This window comes from Manduca sexta, chromosome 25, assembly GCF_014839805.1.
Source record: "Manduca sexta isolate Smith_Timp_Sample1 chromosome 25, JHU_Msex_v1.0, whole genome shotgun sequence".
Taxonomy (NCBI): domain Eukaryota; kingdom Metazoa; phylum Arthropoda; class Insecta; order Lepidoptera; family Sphingidae; genus Manduca; species Manduca sexta.
This window is the reverse complement of record NC_051139.1, coordinates 8382274-8407014: the sequence shown is the minus strand read 5'-3', so window position 1 is coordinate 8407014 and position 24741 is coordinate 8382274. Positions and strand designations below refer to the sequence as shown.

The 24741-nt window shown below is 33.1% G+C and overlaps 1 protein-coding gene and 2 non-coding genes across 3 annotated transcripts in view; 1 reads left to right on the top strand and 2 right to left on the bottom strand.

The window, feature by feature from the left end:
* Positions 1–12: 12 nt before the first annotated feature.
* Trnar-ccu lies at positions 13–85 on the bottom strand. The gene has a single exon. It is a non-coding gene; the product is annotated as a tRNA-Arg (tRNA).
* An 890-nt stretch (positions 86–975) lies between these two features.
* Positions 976–1047, top strand: Trnaw-cca. The gene has a single exon. It is a non-coding gene; the product is annotated as a tRNA-Trp (tRNA).
* Positions 1048–20071: 19024 nt separating this feature from the next.
* LOC115448365 (RING-box protein 2-like) overlaps positions 20072–24741 on the bottom strand; it is a 35113-nt gene continuing 30443 nt past the window's right edge. Inside the window, exon 2 of the mRNA XM_037442615.1 lies at positions 20072–20316. Within this exon, the coding sequence (XP_037298512.1) occupies positions 20135–20316 (182 nt within the window). The 3' untranslated portion in view covers positions 20072–20134. The remainder of the gene's footprint in view (positions 20317–24741) is intronic.

The window sequence follows — 24741 nt, the reverse complement described above, 5'->3', positions numbered from 1 at the left end:
TGCAGTTTAATGTACCCCTGGTGGGACTCGAACCCACAATCCCCGGCTTAGGAGGCCGATGCCTTATCCATTAGGCCACAGGGGCTTATCATCGTGTGCTAAATTTACGTTACATATTTACATATGAATAAAAACAAAAGTGTGATAGTTTCTTTAATACTCTACCATATTTTAAAAATAAAATTGATTTATTATTCGGAGTACATAGCAAGTGTTTGTTTTGACCACACTCATACCACTAAGTAAATGTAAGTCTTGTTATCAATTAATCGGAATTATTATTTCGCGAGCCATGCATGTATTACTTAATATTGTAAGAAACTTGAGTTTAAATACAGCCTAAGCAGAAAAAACCTACAATATATTCATTTTATTGAATACTACAAATTATTATATGAAATTTCTTAGTAATTTATCTCAGTTATAAGTTATAAAGGTATTGGTGCACGGACAAAATACTGATGATCGCATAATGGTTGTACTTTTCGTTGAATCCTAAATGTAATGCAACCACTAACCGCATGAAACACATACCTTATTATATTTTCCTAACCATAAATTGTAAAAGAAACATTACTGAGTACTTATAAAATAAATGAACACCGATGCATAAGTTACGGATATCTTATTTCTTAGGTTATGATTTATGGTAGAGTGTGTTATTTCTTGTTAGATTAGAGTTAATAAAAATTATACATAAGCGCCATCTATCAATCATCACTAAGAATTGTCGAATAACAGTGTAGGTATTTTACTGATGAAGTAAACCACCAGCAGAGGGAGCTTTACATCTGTCCTAAAATAATTGTAGAGTCATATTTTTATCCCTTTTATTTTTTGTTGTGCAATCAATTACATCAATATTATGTATTGTTGTCGACATATTTTTACTTCACATTGCATTAAACATGTTCGTAATTGAATTTATAATAATAATGAAATATTATGTTTGTTCATTTTAGAATAGTAGAGAACGACTCCGTGGCGCAACGGTAGCGCGTCTGACTCCAGATCAGAAGGTTGCGTGTTCAAATCACGTCGGGGTCAATATTCTGTTTTGCAACTTTTTAAATCTTTTATTTTATTTAATATACTTACCTCTTTGTGTTCAGTTTATAAACAACTCTTATTCATCGTTATTCTCCAGCCTTCACCTGGTTTGCAGTGGTTAATAATATTATGTGATTTGAAAGGCCTGTTGACTCATAAAGATCTCATAAAAGCCGACCAGGTAGTGAGCTTGGAACGACCACTGAATCATTACCTCATATTCATGCCATCCAAACTCGCGACGAGAAAATATCAATTTCAGTAGCGTGTAACTAGTTTTAAGGTTATCAACTTCCACTACTTACGTACGTATGTACTAATAAAATATTGCGGTGGAATTTTCATTCCTATGAAGGTGCGTCACGAAATAGTCCCGAGATCAAGGCGTACCGCTGAAAAAGTGGCTTTAATTTTAATATTTTAAATGCAAAGTTTTAATTTATAGCCACAAACTTCACCTTATATCAATGTAGCAATGTTTAAATTGCCATGGCATTTCGCAGTTTTTATCACTTTTCAGACCTAAGGAAGCAAATCTTCATTATTTACCAAGACCGACTTAAAATTGCTACCATGACCTCACGTTGTTTAATTTTAAGGCTTATTATATGGTGATAAGGAATATTTTACAGTTTCATAATGTTCAGTTCCATTTCGCTTGGACGAGGTTGGTGGTCGCGACGGTCAGGTGACTGGTATACGTGTCTGCTGGCGCCTTTACAAGTCAATAGCATTCTCGTACAAACACACACGTACAAAACATATTCATGTGTGTTTCCTACGTAACTACATCTATTCGTGTGTACGTATTGGAACACGCCTTCTGACTTTCTCTGTATGAGTGCCTGAAGGTTTGTTTGTGTTCAATTTGGAGGTCATGAAGTGATTGGTACGCAAGTAAAATATTTTTTTTTCATCCGTCGTTCACGTTAGTTTAATTAACACTTCTTAGATAGTTTAAATCTGTTGGTTCTGATAATTGTTTGTCTTGGTTTATTTTCAGCGATGTAGTCACTGACCTTGCAACTTTTAGTAGATAGGTAATAAAAAATTCCACTCAGCAGTTCTGTGGAATTTTTGTTTGGTTTAGTAAAATTTGTATCACTTGAGTGAGTGTTAAGTTTTTTTTCATATTTCTTTGTATTTAGATTTTAGTATAATATTGTTATATTATGATAGATTATATTATGGTAATTCAAAGAAATGACGCCTTAATGCTGACGCAAGTCAGTTAATAAGTCCTAATAAGTGTAGTTACCTAACTAAATGTATTGGCCGCTGTTCTGTTTGTGTGATCTTTAAATCAAAATGACCCCAGCATTGTCATGTGCGTGAGCGTGGTCACACACGAATAATAATAATTTGTTAACCAGGGCCTATTTTATGATTGTATTTGCTTTTTAAAATTCCAGGAAATGGTTAAATGGCTCGTGTCACAAACACTACCGAAATTGAATATTTGTCAAAGGGTATTGAAGGGAGACACTAAAAAAAACTTATTCCAAAAAGGGAAAAGAAAAGAAAATTTTCCCAGAAAATATGGGAAAGTAACAAAGGACATTTTGAAATGCCGATGAATCGCATACAACTTACATGTATGTAGTTACATGACGAGAGCCAGTCAGATATAATGGACAATAGTAAGGTCCTGTTTCACAAATGTCAAGTAAATTTTAGCCAATGTAGATAGTATGTACTTATTTTATTACTATTAATTTGGGAGCATAGCTTGGAGCATGAGTTTCATATTGGGTCGGCTTATAAATTTATGTGACGACTCGTCATTGACGAGTAGCATTTGCTCAGAAGTTTTTGTGTCTATTCTATTTTATTTATTAGGGAAACTAAACAATTGTACATTACAAATTATGTATATAGTATTTTATACAACGTTTTAGCAAATACACAATCCATACGCAATTGTGTCCTCAATGAAAAAAAGAACCACAATTTAAGATATTAACAAGTGACATTAAAAATGTTATACTCGTATGTGTAACTTGGCGAACAACAACTTTAATAGGACAATTGAGAAAATCCATTACCCGTATATGTTCTAAAATCCGAACCTCGGGGAGTTGGAATACTTTTAAGCCAGACAGACAGATTTTCCAACACAATTGTCATCTAAACTACTGATGGACAATGTATTTTAAACATTGTGACTTTCTCCGCGCATATCAGGATTTTCAGAGTAAGATCCTGCGTAGACCTGAATCTCTACTCGAAACTCTCTCACATAACGCGTATAATATTTTTGGTGCCGCTGTCCCACTCGGGGCTTGGCGACACATTAGACTACATAAGCCTTCTACTACATTGATTACAAAAGAAAACAAGGCTACACATTCTCGTCTGTGCGGTCAGCTCCGTTAGTTATGTCGCTAGGTAGTTACCTTTTACGACGAAACAAAAATATATATAAAATCCCACAGACCTTTTACGACGAAACAAAAATATATATAAAATCCCACAGACCACAGAATTGTGATGAAGTTTGGAAGAGCTCTACGTGGAACAAGACATGTTGACCACTAATAAGGAAAACGTGGTGTCATAACATTTGGTCTAATTTGATACAATATTGCGTCAAGTAAATATTAAAATTATTGCCAATAAAGGAATCAATTTACGACTGTAATTCCCATAACAATATCGCACGTAGGCTTACCATATGGGCAATGTTTTTCACAAGTTACATAAATTACATTTAATAAGGATCTTTCCCGTTGGCAAAATATAATATTATTTTTATTGTATAAGGTATCGGGTATAATTTATAGAAGAATTATTGTAGTGGTAACATTCTATTTGTATGTGAAGGAATCACCTTAACGAATTTTCAATTTCTCTATCTTTGTCTATTGGTAGTTGAGAGGCGGTGTCACATTCCTACCATGTCATGAATATTTTGCTTTGTTATCTATCTGCAACCTATCAACATTCCATATATATTATAATTCTTTTTGCTATCAACTGTTTATGACATTTTCTATTTCATTGTAATTTTCCTTCATACTTAAAAATGTTCTTTATACAATTATGCCAAATATACAGGAGTACAGAATACCGATTTTATAATACAAATTACACCAATTAACATGTTTTGGATATTATACATACAAATTTGAATGATTCAGAAGTCACAACTAATGGTTTACCACTTTATACTTGGGTGTACTCAGTATGTGTAATCGTCTACAAAGTTTCTTGGAAGAATTTTATAAGATAATTGTCCTGGCGCCACATCAATCGGACGTCTTATTAGCTGCTTATAGCAAAATCTAGAAAGGAATAGGCAAGTTAGGTTAGTATTCTGTTTTTTCTACTTCTGGTTAATATAGTGCATTTCAAATAACTCATTGCTGAAAGATAGATTTTTCTCTCCTCAACCATTGCCAAATTGTATAAGCTGCAAACATTACCAATTTAATTATAATAAAGACTATTATTCCCCATCTATTTTTTTTCTGTGTTTCGTCTAATATATAAATCGTTGATATGTTTATATGACATAATAACTGCAAAGACATAAACCTGCAGAATATGACACCGTTAGATAACACCTTCAATATTTATTTGAAAGAATACATACTTAACACCTATCAAAGTGGAGCAACGACCCGATGCATCTAAAAATATCCTTATGCAAGACGAGTACCTATATATTAGGAACACGGCAGTTCAATATAAAACGGGAATGAAGATCAATATGTAAGTTTTGTTCATAATTTGATTTTTTCTGCAGACTACGTTCCTCTTAAAATATTTTATGTAGAGTCTACAAATCAGTCGCTACTAGTTATAACCCAATGTTAAACATATTTGAATTAATTCTATGAAAACGTAGAGACTAAATACGGATAAAAGTATATTTGGGTTCTATAATTTTATATATAAATTAATATTTAGCTCACATAACTTACTAAACCCATTACAAAGTTTAAAGATATCACATATGTACAATCTATTGTCGATAACAACTCGGTTGGCGTACCTGCCTTAAACGTCTCACATGTTTCGCATCGTGATGTTTGATCATGATGATTGCTTGGTACATGACACGGAATCAGATAATTAACGAGCATGTGTTTCCTCGTAATTGAATAATTAGTGCACCTTTGGGACGTACATTCCCAGAATAAACTAAACGCGCATATCACTGAAATAGCGAACTGATTATTACGAAATGCGCGGTTGATGTAATGCCTTCTTGTTTTTCTAAATATTTTGGGCGATATTTGACACAGAAAGAATATTACCTATGTTTATATTGGATAGGGAATAACGAAGTATATACAAAATTATTATGGTGATTTGCGAAATTACAATGCGATACGTAATGCCGTCTCTGAGATAGAAATTTTGATTCCCGTCACGTTCTCTCAGAGTCCACAGCATGGTAGAGCCATGATTTTATAATCCTGGGCAGTGTAATTATAAAATCTGTTTTTGTCAAGAGTTGTGTTTGCAACAACACTGTCACACCTTAGGTTTGTTTTTGGATAATATTTTTATGAATTCTGATGGTAAGATTTTCAGTGGATCAATAAACTCTGTGTAATTAACTCTCCCGAAGTAAGCTGTATTCATTTGGACTTTTGCAAACTATCACGAGATTTTAACTTGCAAAAATTAAAGTATTTGCCCCATCCTACTTTAGAACGACAGGCAATTCATATGAAACCTAATTTTTGGAATTAAAAATCACATGATGTCGCCTTAATAATGGAAGATTCGTGATAAAATTTACTCCTGCTCTGCGTGAAAACCGTCCATAGAATTTACACCAAGCCCTAATTATTTTCCTTACTATTTTTTGCTATACAAATGTTATTCAAAATTTTATAATATTTTAATAGTATCGTCCTTGATTCGAGTTACACGAGTATGCTAAATGATATTATAGAATTTAAACTTGTTCAAATAACGTGTATTTTCAATAAGCGGATTACAAAAAAGTAATATCTGCTTTTTATTAAGTTGGCCCGTAGAGTAATATGTTTTCCTGGTAACTGTTGCTATGCCCATATCGTTTTGTTCTGACAATTTTTTTTTGTGTGACGTAGCGGTTCCGCTGATTATTATAATTAACTAGGTATAAGTGTTGTGACTGCTGCTAAACATAGCAACACTAACCGATTTTTTAATTATGCGGCACTGTACACTGCCCTGCATTGCACTATCCATGTTATGCTAGGACATTCGATTTTTTTACGTGTCATACGTTTATTAGCCTGACAACAGTAAGCTTATACAAACAGAACGGATTGTCGCGGGAGCGCTTTAGGCATTCGCAATCCTTGAAAATTAACCGACCATGCTGAGGGCAATCCACTAACAGGTTACGAACCTCGGCTCAGGACGGTCACTAGGAGAGGTTGAGATATCAACGATTAGGGATGAGCATACTAACAATCTATCCATTACCGTATTCGACGGACGACGGAACTGCGGTCTTGTAGAGTGCAGCAGTTTTAGGAACTTGTTTTTGCAGCGAAGAGCCAGAGTGATATCGTCCTCTGGGTCAGTCAGAAAGGCCGTCTCCATTTGACGCGGTCGAATGGAGAGACATTAGATGATCTCTTATAATTCCCAGTAACGAGACAAAAAAGCTTCTAGCATAACAATGTAGAAATAGACATTACGGTGTAATCTACCCAGGTATATTCTAAGTTATGGAAAACCTGCCGCCTACCGAGGTAATTAGATATATACTCTAAAGTATTTGTAGTAAGCGTGTGGCTGTCATATTAGCGTCTTGTTAAAGCTTCTCTATATCATTTATAAGCTGGAGAAATAATTCAAACACATAAATCTTTTAATAATTAAGATCTGAAAGAATAATCGTCCTACATCGTCATATCATTGTATATATTCAGCTGTTTCTTTTGTGACTTGTGAAAAGACTCAGTCGTTTCCAGTCACGAGTTGCGCCAGTATTACAGATATACCTAATGTGTGACGTCGGGGGGCTTGGTGGAGCCAGCCAATCAGGGGCTGCCAACGATTCAGTTGCTCAGAAATAAAATTCATTCTATCCGGCATGGCATGCTCAGACGATAATATTTACGTAAATGAAACAAAAGATAACGAAACTGGTTTGAAAACATGCCCATATATTTTTATTACATTTAGGACTAAATATAGGTTTTACTATATTAGGATGTTTAGTACTTAGCTAGGTTCCTAACGATATTGAAACTAAATACCTAGCTGTTGCTAAAGAGGTAATTTATAAAACACAAGGCTTAGTATAGTTAGGCATACAAAATAATTACCACAAGCGAACACTAACGTTCATTCAGCACCGACGAAATTAGTTGCTAAAGAAATAATTTCTGATGCAATACCTATATAGCGTTACTGTTGTGTTGTGTACGGCTGTTTAGATGTGTGTTGTTGTAATCTTTGTGTGTGTGGAACGGGGGCTCGCGCACGCACACCGCTAACACTTCGCCGGTATCGCGGTGCCGCGCCGCTTGCGTGTTGCGATGCGCGTGCGCCGTCCGGTGTGCATAAGTACAGCTGCGCTCGCGACGGTGCCGTCGTGCCACACCTCCGCGCCACATCATCTACCTATATGTGTTGAGGAGCGTACGACTACTTTCTAATCTAACTGACGTCACTGACCTCCGTTGACTTTACATAATTGAGCACGAGCTGTAAATTTTGTAAAATGTATTTTTTTTACCACGATGTGACTTGAATATATAAAATAAGTAGTTTGTAAGACAATCAGTAAGTAGGCAACCTATACACCTAGGTTTAAAAATGAAATGTTTAAATGTAGTTACTAACTACTTAAGTACCTAATTCATTTCCTTCCTTGACTTTTATAAGTAATAGGTATATTGTTTAATGCTATGTAATAGGGAGACAATATGGGACACATTTTCTATAAAAAAATAAATAGTTTGAAGCAAGCGATTGATGATTGAACAAATGATTAAAATAGTGTATACTTACTCACCTCGGTCGTACATATAGTGTAGTAATACATATGGCAACTATAAATATCTTACTTCTAATTATCTTCTATTTACTTTTTATGTTTGTTAGAAGTAAAGTCACAAACAGCCGAATAGGTTTGGATGAAATTTGGCACTTTTTCCTGAAAACTTGCTTCCATGGGTTTTTATCTGAATTTTAAATAGATGACGCTGGCGTCGTATGAATAATGCTATGGACCGGTATAATAATGAAGGGATTTTTGTGGTGGTTAAGGGTTCTTAACGCAAGCGAAGCTGCGAGCCACACCTAGTTATGTTATATTTTATTAATTAAAATATGTAATTGGTATCGGGTAAGTATTTATTATTAGGTAGGTTTATTATACTTAGTCGTTCCTTTTATTGCTGGTAAATAAATAAGTAGATTCACCGTCCACACTGATAACCCCCCCCCCCTCTCCGATGGCCTCTCCTAGCCTCATCTATGCATATGGGCTGTGGATGAATAGGTTTATTATTGTAGTATTTAAATTTATTTTTCTCTTTCATTTATTTTTCGTTTTATATCTTGACATTGGAATTTAAGTTTCATTACCACTTTAACATGAATATGATACAAAAGATTTTTTTGCCAATCGTTTTTGAAAGAATAATAAGTAGTAGGTGTTTCGACAACTGTAATTTTGCCTTTTGATTAAGTACCTATATCTGTTAAAACATTTTAAAAAAGGTCTGTAACAGGTTAGGAAGTTTTAAATTTAGAATTGCAGTTTTTTCTTAGTGCTGTACCTTTGAGTACGGAACATGCATTATAATGTATATTAATATGTTACATAGGCATACAATTTATTTATCATCTTAACAAAAGAAGTATCTAGGGCTAAGTACCCGCAGCCCCAACAACTGTTTAGATTGATGTAATTGCAGTTGATTCAACATCGGAATTTTCCGATTGGTTCTAAATTGAAATAAATTCGCATCTGTTACGGAGCAATTACCTTCAGAAGGTTATCAATTGCCAGCAAATACAAACACCTAATAGAATTTTTCATTCCACCTTATTCAATACCGTTTTACAGGCAGTAGGTTGCGTTAGTTAGACGATTTTATATATATACATAATATATAGCTCTAAATAAATTATTTCAAATTAAAGTCTTATTTGAACAAAAACTTTACTACCTACACGTAAAACATGTATATAATTATTGGGTATACAATTTGTCTTATGAGGCTATGTCTGGATGAATAAATTAATACGACAATTCAAAAGATATTGTATTAAAATTTAAAGTTATGTATTGAATAACTTTAAATTTTAATTGCGAATGTTTTAAAAGAAATATAACTAACTTCAAGTGCAATCCGCAAGTTTTATTTATATAATAGTCTTCAAATTCATCTGAAACAGCATTTAATAATTAACTACAATGTTTCTTTCATATTATTTTTTTTAATTTGAGAAAATAAGGACACACTGCGTTATTTTTATTTGTTTACTTCTTAAAGTACCTTGTGGAATAGCTAAATAACTATTTAGTCAAATTATAATGCAATCCTTAAGTATCTCTCTTCTACTTTAGTATCTGACACAATGAAATTTTTACTTGTCGAATTTTCTCGAAGGCCATGGTAAATAAACGTGTTGCGTTTTGCCATTATTATAATTTTTTCGTTTTTAATGAATAAGATGATAATTTAATATTTGCGTCCAGTATTGATTCGACTGTATTAGTACATCGTTTAATTATTATTGAATTATAAAACTTGGCTTCAGTCGTACCTATTGGTACGAGGACTATCATTGTTGAAGGTTTTTTTGTTGTTTCAATAGTCTTCTTGTAGTAACGTAGCCCGTAGGTATGGTTATGAATCATTAGGCTGTCGATCGAGTACCAGACCTACCAGATTTTTTTGTGGGTTTTTCTAAAACTATTTGCCTAATTTTGGGTTTCCCGGAGGAAGTTGACGGCACGCAGATGTAAGGTCTATAAATGGGACTGGTTACGATATTAAGTCCGCCTTGTTTAATTGTATGTGAAGTGCAAAAATAAAATAAATAAATATATAAATTGCATTGCGCGGACTTTATTTTCGAGTCAAATACGGACAGGGGAAATATAATTTTAAGATTTGGTAACAATTTTAGTTGATTTAATTTAATACCTATCAAAAACCAGGATATTTATTCAAATATTTTATTTTTAATTAAATGATATGTTTTCCTCAATACTCACAATATATGCGTTGTAACGAAAATCTCTGCAAATATAATATCAATGCATTATAAAAAAATGTGAAGATTTATTATTCCTCGCGCGCAGTAAATGTATTCAAAAAACACCAGTAAGGTCATGCAAAGAGTAAAGTTCAAAATACTTGTCAAATGTCATCTACGAAACCTTAAAGCCGAAATCGAATGATTTTTTTGCCAAAATTAAACAAAAAATGAACATAAGAATCTACATTAAGTGTAGTTTTTCGTATTAAATTAACGCAATCACAATGACGAAGAAATAATTCTGCTAGCTAAGACATATTGAATTCGCAATAGCTAACCACATATAAATCCTTGACTACGAACGTTATATATCTATCATGAAACTTCGTAGTAAGTTTATCTAACTAATTTGTGGAGAATTCTATTAAAGTAACATAATTATTACTAGAAGTTTATGAATTAAAAAAAATGACAACCCACTACGAAAGTTATTATATAAACGGATTGGAAGGTAGGAAACAGGAAAATATTTTTGACTGCACTCATAGCCCAAAATAATTATAGTTATAAATAGGTTATCGTAGAGTTACGCGTGTTCAAGATATAATATCCAAATAATATATTTGGAAAGAATAAGTAATACGTATAACAAAAAAAATTTAACTTTAAAACCTTCTTTGTTTTAGAACAGTTAATAAAAGAGGGCTACTAAATTTGAAAGCTTTCGTGTTTGTAGACGAAGTTTCGTCGACGTGACCATCTCTATTGTTTACACAACGGCATTGGTTGCTTGTGCGTCATGGAACATGCCTACGTGAGTCGCTGCACTGAGGTGTAGCAACAAAATATAATACGACCGAATGATCCAGCAATTATATAAAACAATGCCCTATTTTTTTTATTAAATAACGATTGTATCCTTATAACATAGCTTGTGATGTTTGCGGTTAAGAAAAATACCTCTTATGTTATGACCGTCTCTACAAGCAGGATGTAAGAGTTTGCGAATGTCTGAGAGGTTTTAAACTGACTGCAGACAAGGCTGAGATTTTCAATTTTACTTTATTTTGGGTGAAATATACTTCGTGAAATATACTATAAAATAATTTAATTCGCTCCTTTTATTTAATCAAACTTACCTTTAGATTAGCCACAGATCCACGGTTTAATCAATTGCGAATAGCGTTCCCGAAATATTCACGAGTTTGACGATACCGGAGTTCAATAACAACGTATAATACAATGTAAGCTGCTTGCAGTCATCGAATTTTCTAGCACTCTCAAGTTGCTGCCATTTGTGGTTAGTAGGCAACCCACTCTTGTTCGGGGTTTTATTTCATAAACATCGGCTCATTGTCCGGGTAAATTATTGCTGCTGGAAACCATATTGTTCTTATGTATCTTTTTAAAATAGATTATACTTGAAACTTTTAAAGTATGATTCAAAATTCACGGTATATTGGCATATTTTTTAAAATTTATTATTAATCTTTATTTATTTCGGGGTTTTTTCTAGCAAGGATATATCAACCCCATAAATATATTATTGACATTAACAAAATTTTATGACTAGATTTGAGATTAATTATGCATTTGCAAATGCATAAAAAGCCATTTTTAAAGCATATTTTAGTATGTTTTCATTGATCATGCATATATCAGTAATTACAATTGTTAGACGTTTTAAAAAAATATTGAATAGAGCAACTCCCTTTCGTGTTCACTATCGAAATACAACCGTAGTAAATTAAATGCTGTTTCAAGTAAAAATCTAAGTCTTAATCCTTCAAGCCAATCTAAATATAATCGTGTGAAACTACTATATATTATCCACGGCACCGGTGAAATCCTGTCTGATTGGGGTTTCTGCAGAAATCGCGCCGAATTTTAAATCCTATGCAGTCAGTTGACTTAATGACTATTTTTATTGCGCATATTCCGAGCATATTCCGATCCGAGCATTTCGATTAGGTACATAATAGTAATGACAATACAAATAAAATAAACTGTAATTATATCGTAGTTAAACAGTTAATGTGATATTATTGCAATGAGGCCCTTGGAGGTAATGGTTATGAATAACGACAATAAATTATATTTATTAAATAAGTACTTATTAAACCAGAGATAATGGGTGAATTATTTCCGTATAGCTCAAATCAAGCAGGAACGTTGTAAGTTCCATTCGCATTTCGCTCCGCTAGCATTGTCACTTATAATTGAGCCAATAGACTTTCCAATACAATTTTAAACAAAGCAGGATAAAATCCTAACACAATCTTTAGTTGTCTCATTGACTCACTCTTTTTAATAATATTTTTATTGTACTTTGGTTACTGGTCTTTTTAGAATCAGACTTATTAAATAAAATTACGTACTGTCTCACTGCCTAACCAAAACTAGCCAAACGGGCCACTTTGTGGTAAGCGACATCTACCATTTATAAAAACCTACTCAGCTTGATGATCCTAATTGTTGTATTCTTCAAAGTAGCAAATAAAGAATGAGGTAGGATGAGAGGATTACCTACCCCTGAACCATCGCTTTATCATACGAAGCCCAATAGCAAAACTGCCACTCCATCCCATTTTTCTGCGAGCTACGGATTGAAAGTCCAAATAGGCCAATCTGTTACGTAGATACAACTTAAGTCTTAAAATAGATGGTAGGTATCAATAACTCCTCATTTTCCTTACAATAGTTATTTATGGGCTTGGCCTTAGCGCGCATTACCTAGACATCCAGTTTTCGAAACAGATAACACATTTGATATTCGAAGTCTTATACACAGTAAAAAAATAAGTACGTTCTAATACCTTGACTCAACAAGATATTTTCATTGTGCAATAATTGTTTTGGCCTTTTTTTCAGGTATTCTGCCAGATCACGCCCCTGATTACGTATTGTGTAGGTATAATTAGTCATTATCTGCGTTACTTGACGCAATGTTTATTTCCATCCAAGGCTGTCTATAGTCCATGCATCGAAAGTACTGATTACTGTTTGCGGTGGCGGCTTGTGATTGGTTGAGTGCGGAGGCCTGGCCGGGTGTGGCGAAACGTGTTCGTTTGAAATACCACTAGCTCCGCTAACTCTGCAACCGCAAGAAATAATTCAGGAACCAAATAACAAAATAATTACACCTAATTGCTGAAGTAGACATTGGTTGATTAGAAACATGACCGACAATTGCAAAGATTTTTACACGTGCTGTTCATGTATATTTTTTGCGACTATACGAATTCTCTGAACAAGATATGAACACAAAGACCGACAATCGAACGACATTTTATAAAGTAACAAGGTCGTCAAATTTTGCAAATGGTTCGCATGTAGGCAACCAGGAAGCTATGGAGCGCATATAATTAGTAAGTTAAAATCTCATAAAAGTTATATAGCCAGGTAATATTATAATGTAGAAAATCCTTTTATTCCTACATATGATTGTGCGTATTTGAATAACTAATTAAGATTAATAGGCTATAGAAATACTATTAACTTACTATGTGGCCCATGTGTCCTAGAATTTCAATAATTGCTAGTTAATCTCCTAGACCCGTTCTAATTATTACAATACGTTACCAATGTACAATTGGGTTACATGGGACTGATCAATGTGATATTGCAATAACATTGTGAACCAATTCCTAAATTACCTACCGATATGTAAAATCTGATAACATATTAGTTGTGGGTTTCACAAATACGATAAAGTTTCGCCTACACGTGTGCTATTGTTAATATTCCTTAACTCATAAGCTATAAAGTCTGATAATGTCGGGGGTAAGGCTCTTATCATTACATTAAACGTTCAACGCGATCGTCATGCTGATAACTGCCTTGTCTGCTAATGGATCTTAATCGCAAAAATTTCCTAGGAATAAGAAATAAAAAAGAGTAAACAAGTTAAAAAAAAAATTAAATAAAATGCACAAGTAGCAAAAAACGAATGGTTTCATACCATTTAATTCTCAGGTCATTCGCATGGTGTAGGCATTTGTCTACATTGTACACAATACTAATAATTATAATCAACAATGGCATATGCAGGAAGAGTCGACGTCTAGGGGCAGTTGTAAAACCGTTAAGAACGTCGTGCAAAACAAGATGATTCATGTAATAACACTATGACGTCACTAATAAAATGCAAACATTATTTCCAAGGGAAACCATTATAACGATTTAACATTATCATACTTTAATAGAGATTCGTATTCAGATAATACAATATAGGTACAATCCTTTTGGAAAGAGTATACCTATTTGCTATTACTAAATAATATTCTGTTAGTGGCGTATGAGAGGTCAGGTAGTTGATGAATGTGCGTCATCTATATAATGGTTCAATGTGCCAAAGTGATTATTATTGATATGGCATTGGCGCTATCGATGATCATAAGTATGATGAGTTAAATAATTTGCTAGCCCATGTAACATACCTACTAAGAGATCTCAGTGAGCCCAGAAAGAGACTGGGAAAGGAATTACTCGGCACATATTGGAAATTAACCTCAGAAAGTTTTAATAGAAGACAAAGACAGGGAAGATACTTGACAGGTTTGCATGGAAGGCCGCCAGCGAGCCTTTTTGCTCTACAGTGTCACGATAGTGAATGATGAAATGTAAATGAAACAAATGTTTTGTTTTACAAGCGTCTTCGTGGTCAGTTTACAAACACTCACTTGTTTGAAAATTGTTTAAGAAGAATTATAAGCATGAATCGTATTAATTTCAACATTATTCTCATGATAGAGTCTGGGGCAAGGATTCCCAAAGGTATTTTTTTCTTATGCCATCTTACTGCTCAAAATAGAAATGCGGATGCCCATCCCACCTTCGCTCAGATGTAAGGAAGAGGTATCTAGGGTATCACCGTACTCTGAATATTGTAAAAAATTGTTTTGTTTTGTTACGTTTTACGCCTTAATTATTTAACGGATCATGACAAAATGTTATGTATACCTACGTTATCATGGGTACAGAAAAGGACATAGGGTACATTTCATTCAGAAAAAATTAGGAACCTGTTCCCGAGGGACCAAAATTTACAAAAACATCGCTCTCCCGTGGGCCCGCGAACCGCTTTGCTTGACCGCGTTGTCAAGCCTTTCTAAAGGGGCACGCCCTCTACTTTGAAAAGCAATAGTTTACTGTAACTAGGACTTAATAAGTGAGTATTTCGATATTTCGAAGTTCGTTTTCTTTTATACCTACATATTTTGTTTCTCTGTCCATAGAAACATGACGATTGTGTCATTTGCTTTAATTTCCGCATTAACCTTGACTCAGTTAACATTTTACTTTATTTTCCTACTATCTCTACGTATTATATACATATAGTAAAATCGTAGAGTGTAGACTATCCGTATATATACCTATGTACCTACATTAAATATTTTTGGAAAAAAAATACCTGATAGACGAGAAGAATATACAGGTAACATCTCAATTCATAATGCTCAATTTAACATTATAATAAATTAAAAATATCCAGCTTAGTTTTCTGTAACATGTGGGGTAAGTTCGGGAAAGGTGGATATACGAAAGAAGACGGGCCACACGCGTCGCGCATGTTTTATGTTACGGGGAGATGTACCTATGACTGGCTGAGTCTTACTAATAGATCTGTATCCACGCAGACGACTTTGTGGGTACAGTTTCAAAAACAAAAATATTTTGTATTTGTTATAACTATTTATTTGTTATAATTAAAATGGTACGGCGCGGCGCGGCGTACCGGATACTGTTATCGTTTTGAAAATTAGTAAAATATGAATATTCCTCATACAGTATAAAAATAATGTGATAACGTAATCGGCGGTCCGGTTCGTATCGCTTTTACTACAAGTAGATACTAATAGTAAATACTAGTATAACAGGTATTTTAAAACTCAATGTCTCATGCGAATTCAAGGTTTCGAAACATATCGCATCTTCCTGATGATTATAAGTCAGAAACTTTATTGTGCTGACGCAGATGACACATTCTTACAAGTTACGTGGGTCTCAATAATTAAAAGACAATTAATAATTACGCACGAAGACATCGCTGACCGGTAATATAATAGCCATAGCGCTTGTTTCTTTGTGTGAAGGTATAGCTTTTTTTATAGTGGATTATCATGAAACAATAATTCAATTTGTTTGAATATTTCTTCTTTTACATACATTAATTCTACTGTTTATCGGTGATTTTGCCAAAGTCGAGTATATAAATGTTGCGAAGTACTTTTATAAATGATCTCTACTTTGTCCAGCGACTCGCTAGAGACTATAATTACAGCCCGAAGTTACCCAGCTAAAAAGAGTTTGGAATTATTACAAAGCGAATTACCTAAACATTATTTGCTCGACGATGTGTATGTTCATCAAAATGAATAAAGATGGAATAAAACATAGCATACATATAATTATGAATATAAATACAATAAATACATTAAATTAATTAAGTGTAGCATGAGTGGAAAAGAAATTAAAAATGCAGAAACAGATGTGCAAACGAGGAAGAAACTGAAAAATTTTAAAAACTTTCATAGAGTGAATGCATGAAAACTACTTATTTCGATGGTTAAAAATATTTTGTATTAAGAACCGTGCGTAACCATTGCATTTAAACTATTTGTATGTCTTTCGTCATTTTTAAGTAATAATTTTAGGTAAACCGTTTATATCTCCACAGGGGTTGATAGAAGTAATTAGCGTAACAGTACGATACATAATTCAGAGGTAAACAATAAATTGTTAAGCGTTTAAAATTTGTGTCATAAAAAAGATCCCAGATAGGAAGCGATACGAAAATGACAATGAATAACTATGTTGACTTCCGTGATTTATAGCCGTCATTACTGTTGCTGATCCATAATGTTAAGAGGCACCCGTCTCGATATCACGGGTCAATCATCATTAACATACAAGTCTGTTGAAAGTGTTATTAGTGGAAATTCACTCGCCATTAAGGGAAAGCACATATAACGATCAGACGCAGTGCTGAGTCATTTATTGTGAATTAGCATTATGAGTATAATTTTCACAAGTATGTATATTTTTTCCCAATATCTAATTCATATGTGATATCACAAATTTGAGCGCTCAACAGCCTACTGATCAACATGTGAATGTTATGATGGCTATTCGTGTGGTAATTGTATGGAAATTCAGAGACCTTCATTGTAAACCTTCCTTGTCGTCGTGCCTGCAGTCACGACCCGCTTTCAAGTGCCTCTGCAGAATAAATGAATCTGCTCTATGCATTGAGAAAGGTACCGGTAGGTTTGCTAGTATTAAGCTAGCCACAAAATATAAAAACAATGCAATTAAATTGCTTGCCTCATACAAACCAGAAATATTTGTGCCATTTTCCGCATTATTATCAAATATTATTTCAAGGTTATAAAGACCTCTTTTAGTAAACGAGGAATACTTCCTATTTAAAACTTCTTTGGAATAGATTTCGTGCTAAACCTTCAATTTCATTGCATGTAAATTAATTTTACAAACTTATTTAGGTATTAGAATTGACTTGACTGGCGCACTCGGAGAAGTAACTTAATTTTAATAAGCTTTAGCTATATTTTAGAATTTGATTGAGTTATTGTTTCCTAAAATAATACGTGAATTAAATAAAAACAAAAGAGAGCTTTTTCATATTTAAGGTATTTAGTAATATTAGGCATTTATTTGCTCTGCATGTCGACATAACCGAATATAAGAAAAACAACTGTGTAATGATCATTTTAATAAAGTGCCGTCTCTGAGTGCAGCAGTAAGCTTTGTATTTTAATTATAATATAATTTTAAAAATATAATCTTATAAGATTTATCATAACTAATTGAAATTTCAAACTACGTAATAGTATAACTTATACACATAAATGTTAAAAAAAAATAAAGAAAACAAAATTACCCAAAATGTCAAATAATTTTGTAAAAGAGTAAAATCCTATCCTGATTATACATATTTTATGTTCAAATTTCTACGAAACTACGAATATGACCTTTACATTATGCATTCTATTATGTAAATAATTCGTAATTCAATTGTAGGAGTTTGACTCATTCAGTCATAGATTAAAACCAGAAGTAATAGCAGATTAGAACTCGTTCAGTCTGTTTCCAAATGATTTGACTTATATACTTTTCTTACTTCTAATACTCCGCCAAGGACAAAGTTTATTTAAATTGGACAACTATTTAAATTATCAGAATTGATATTATAAAAAAAATACTTGTTTTATAGAATACATTGGCGAAGGAACACGTGCGTCACGTGATGGTAACAGACCTCCAGTTTACAGACAACCACAACTCCCGAAGAATCATGAAAGATGCGCTGACGATCTTAAATGAATGAAATATATAGATAAATAGATCTCAGGAAGTTTTTTTAAGCCACCAGCTAGTCTGGGAAAGGACATCCATCTCTCGTCAGATAATACAATCACGACGGTACTACTCCGGTAAAGCGGTCTCATTCATGCTATAAACAAATATATCTACAGCATGATTCTACCTTTGAAATGTATACGTGCAGTCAGCATTACTAAAACATGCACCTCATGAATACTAATGGAACGCGAGTTGTCATAGAAATGAAGGCATGTTTTGTTTGATAATATCCTTAGACATTTTAAGTTGTTTTTAGTGTTGCCCAAATTCAGTCTTGGTCTTGCAGTCTTGGTCTTGTTCTTGCGTTTTTGCAAGACCAAGACCAAGAACAAGACCGCGTATTTTTAGCAAGACCAAGACCAAGACTGACCGTGCAAGACTTGAGCAAGAACAAGACATAGCCTGCAAGACTCTTGCGTCTTGCAGCTAGGACTTAGCGCTATTTCACTGAGTAGTTAGGTGTAACAGTTCGGTGTATAGGTAGGTACGCTTAGGAATTCTATGAGACGCAAAAAACTGTATCAAAGAATATGAAAAACTGGACCTATGCGCATTACGACTAATACCATAAACATAGCGAATAAAAAATATCCGAGTTGGAGGAGTACCTGAGAAAACCAAGAACTGCCAGCTCGGAAGACATTTTAGATTGGTGGAGGACGCATGAGACAGAGTATCCGATTTTATCGAAAATGGCCCGTGATTTTCTCTCAATACCTGCAACTTCAGTACCTGCTGAGAGGTTATTTTCTAAAGCATCATTAGTAATTAGAAAACATAGAAATAGGTTAAGTGATGAGTCAGCCAGATGGTTACTTTGTATTAATTCTTGGTCAAAAAATTGATATAAAGTATCATAACCTAATGATAAAGCTGTTGATTAGTGTTGTATTTTATTTTTTATTCAAATAAATGATAAATCGTAAAACTCTTTTATTAAATTTCTTATAAGTTGAAGGTTCAATCTCTTTCTAGACAGATAAGTATTGTTCTTTAAAATACAGTCAAGTTATTGTAATTAATTTGTTTTTTTATATGTTTTAGCAAATGTAAGCTTATAAATCATAAATGTTTATTAAGAAACAGTTACTTCCATGGAAAACGACATATAGGTCAGTTGATTTTTCGAATTTCTTATCAAATCTTCAGTTATTTATTAATCTGCTTGATCTTTACTATGGCTATGTTAATTCAAGCTCACAATGTTCCAATTCTAATACGTTTTTCTAAGATTTAAAGTAAACTTTAATAAATAGTAATAGACTAATAGGTAATTGCAAGACTTGCAAGACTCTTGCTGCAAGACCAAGACCAAGACCAAGACTGGGAGCGCAAGACCAAGACCAAGACCAAGATCAGGTGTATTGGCGCAAGACCAAGACCAAGACTGGCTAAGTCTCGTCTTGTTCTTGCATTTGGGCAACACTAGTTGTTTTATTAAATGTGATAAAAAAAACAATCATTCATTTTAATTAACTGATTTATTACTGTTTCTAAAGGTGTTCAATTGATGTACAGAACCGCTTTATTTGCCCATGCGCTGTATCGACCACTCTTGTTGGCACAGGGGGCACCGGTTATTCTGCTTCACCCACAGCGACATGCAGCAGAAATGGAAGCTGTGGTTGCACTCTCCCCACACGACTACGCAGTCTTGTTTGCCGTATGAATCCTTTTTACTTTCGCCCTGACACCGAAGACAGGCATCTGCAAAAGAAGAAAATATTTTAATATTTTTTAATGAAAAAATAAATTTAATTGGGCAGGTGGAGTTTGTTGTTTCACATATTTTTAAAACACGTTAAGCATTATGACTAATTCATCTTAATATTTTGGCGGACGTCAACAACAGTAAATTGATAGACCTAAAATATTCGCGTCATGTTTGTAAAGCACATCATATTATTATAAATATTGAGACAGCCTTATCTTCCCGTTAGTTTGCCTCATGTGTATATTGAAAAACTGTTAACAGCATAATATCGGGAATGTAGACTGTAGAATTATATATTATTGCACTAAGCAATTATTAAGGATTGAAATATGAACTATATAGAGTAAATTAATTATGTTTTAAACAGCTACTTATATCACAAAAATATTTTGATAAAACACATTCTTTTTAACATCTACTATGTCCTAAAATCGTATTAGAATAATTTCAAAAAATCGAAAAATAGATACTTTTGACAAAAATCTTCAATTAATTTTAACCTTTATAACTAAATTTTAAATAATTATTATAATATTAGTCATTTAAAATATTACAACACAACGAAAAAGTCCATCTTAAAATCACGATATATTTGCTCTCAACCCATTCACTCAGAAAGTTTCAGCATTGCCGGTGAGTTCATTGACATCGAATTGCACTTAATATATACCACTGATTACACAATAAAAAAACTAGCGTGAACCTATTGATTATGTTATGTCAGGTTTCATGTTTCTGACTAATTAAAAAAGCGAGGAAATTAAAGTGCCTAAATCAAAAGTATTACCTTCAAATCAAGTAGAAGTTATTTTTATTTAATTTATATATGCAATATTATTACTAAATTACTCATTAGTTTAAAATAAAACTATCAGTAATCGCGTGGAATCCACATTCCACACAAAAGTGAAATAAAAGATGGTAAGGTTTTCTTTCCAACTTGTATGCAGATATATAACAATAGTTAGAATATGTGTTACTCAAAGCTGGTACTATCCATTGTGTCTATTATATTATGTAGAAGTGTATGTGTTGAATATTATGTACCACTACATTATATAATACATAACACACAGCATGTATGTGTTCAGTTAGAATATTTCCCACGTTCTTGATTCAATTGTGTTCACAATTTCAATAAAGACAATCATTGTCCTTAGCAAAATATAAATTCCTTAGGCAATTAATGAAGTGTTAAAAACATTTAGAACTAGAAATTTTATTTGCTACGCGAAATTATTTTTATTCTGATTTCGAAAATTACTAATCAGTTTATTAAATGGAATATGTATTCAAATAATATACTAATGTATTCAAAGTACGTAGATGAATAGATTATAATTATTAGTGTGTCAGTTTCGCTTACGTAGGCATTTCTTGTTGTCCTTGCTTTCAATTATTGACAATGACTTTTTCTAATTGTTCACTAACTAAAATATTATACTCCCTATAAAAATAAATTTTAATGCAAGCTTAAAATGCTTATGATATATATATAATGTGAGTTCTTCTAATACAAAATATTACTTAAAATTAAAAAAAAATGTTTTCGCGAAACTTTAAAACAGATACAGTACAAAGTGTACCGAAACAATTTATTGATATTGACGCACACAGATAATAAAAACACCGTCAGTAGAAAGGGTGTGGTTATTGTATATTGAAGTTAATATAAAGTTCAATAAATTACAATTGTGTCCACCGCCTCCAATCAAGTTCAATCACGACTCACGTCAGTGGCTCCGAGAGGAGCGCCGGCGCACGTCAACAGCGAACACCGCCGACCCAACCCAGTTTTGCATCCAGTACAGACCAATTTATTTCCACAAAGCAAACACATTAACGTAGACACGTGTTCCACGCATTCCAATAGGATAAATTGAAATAAATTTATTTAGTTCCCGACTCACGTTAACTTTATTGGTAAGTGTAGGACTTTGTAAACTGTAATTTGGGCCAAAATATATCAATAATCTTAGGCAACTTTGTTGCGGGTAGCCGCATGTGTAAAAAATGATATCTATAATAGCTAATGGTATTGTAGGATGAAAATAATCGAAAAATTTTAGTTTGTTATAAACATTTTGTTCAGTACAACAGTGCGAATCTATCTTTTTATTGGAAATAGGGTTATTTTTTAGAGTGGGTTGAACAAAATTTTGCGAATAACGTCTTTAATCTTTATTACCCAGACTACGGCGAAGATCATTACCCTTACTTGTACTCTAAAATGTATATAATATTATATTAACTAGCTTCCGCTCGCAGCTTCGCCCGCGTGGATTTCGGACTTCAAAAATGGAGCCGGTCGCGAACGTTCGAGAATGTTCGTTTTACGAAGCTACTCGCTAGGTGATTCGCTAGCCTCTAGGTGCCAAGCAAGCCGCCTGCCTGTGCGTTCGCGACCTTATATATATACAAAAATAATCCTTATAGCATGATTCAGTATTCACGCATGATGGCTTATTATTAGCGTATTTCATGTATAACTTTGGTGTTTCTATACCGATTTCTATGATTCTTTTTTATGGAATATTTAATAATGTTAGTTTTTTTAATTAGTGATGACTGAGAGTGTTATAAACGTAAGAGTAGACAAATATAATGAGAAAGCTTCGAACTGCTAAGCTATCGGGAGTTACACGTGTTATTGTGAGTCAACCATAAAAGATAGACATATGCTGTCGTGGGATATTTTTTACATAATTTTAAGGAGAACATTTCCGTCATACATGATTTCTGTGTAGCTTTAACCATTAAGCCTGCACACGCGACGGAAGCTTAAAAAATGGAGTAACTTCTCCCGTTTTCCCAACATTTCACTTCACTGCTCTGCTCCTATTAATTGTAGCGTGATGAAAAGTATACTATAACCAGCACAGGAGTATGACAAATAATTGTACCAAGTTTCGTTAAAATCCGTCGAGTAGTTTTTGTTTCTATAACGGTTATACAGACAGACAGACAGACAGACAGACAGACAGACAGACAGACAGACAGACAGACAGACAGACGGACAGACAGACAGACAGACAGACAAAAATTTTACTAATTGCACTTTTGGCATCAGTATCGATCCCTAATCACCCCCTGATAGTTATTTTGGAAATATATTTCATGTACAGAATTGACCTCTCTACAGATTTATTATAAGTATAGATATAGAAGATTAGTAAATGTATTTAATTTATCAATATTATTAACGCACTGGAAACAGTACGATAAACAAAGTTTTTATATACCACAAACTAACCAAAACATAATCAGTTTAACAAGGAATATAATTGGGTATGCAATTGACATCTATTGTTTCATGCTTTATCGATGGTGAGCTCATCAATTTTCACCCAGTGTTAATTTTTGCAACGACGTAAACGTTAAATTATCGTATCACTCAAAAACAGTGTGATCTATCATACGAGATGAACTGAGCAGCGCGTGTTACTTACGCAGTAATATCTACAAAAGGAACGTTACGTGAGAATCATATTTGCAATTAAAATAAAGATTTATATGTTGTCATATACATATTAACAGTAAATGTAAATATTTTATAACTGTATAAGAGTACATAATGTTACAATTTAACCTCGCACGGATTTTTATGTATTTATGTGACCAAAAAATATTTAAAAAAAATACATGGGATACTTTACTCTAAACGGATCCTTATTTTAACTTGTCCAATATTTATTTATAATCGTTTGCTGAATATCGTATATCTCTGAAATGTGGAAAAAATTATAGAAAGTTATGTTTAACATACATATGTATAACAACATTTGCATTACAATCATTATACACAAATGGAGGGATTGCAACTACTGCGTATTTCTATTCACACAAAGCCATGCCATAGCAAATATTATAGAAAGACGTTTGTTTAATAATTGTATATGTACATATAAGTATTTGTACTGAATTATAGCCTCATAAACTGTTTTATTTTATGAAGGAAAAGCTTACAGTATAAAATGCAGTTACACATATAATGTGCTGATTTACAAAAAAAATTAAATCTGTTACATATGTTATGACGTTATTCGATAAACGGTTTGAACAAAACCAGAATTACACGTGTTGTAAAATACTATGTCTATTGTCATTTATCGAAGTAATCTACGGGTTTACACTACATAATATATTTGCACTATTTATTTCGTGATGCAACTAGAAAAGTAATCTCATATTTATGTAGTGTCATTAAGTTAATTTAATATTTGGGGAGGAAATGACGGTTGGTTTTCAGATGATGCAAAAGAAAATTAATGCCAATTTTGTAGATTCTATAATTAAATTCCATGCAATGTAGTGATACGCTTGTTCCTCGTGGCGATACTTTGTATATTGTAACATAAAATTAAAATGCCATTAAAAGTAAAATTATCATCGTAGTTCTTTGGTAAGCAAAATAAATT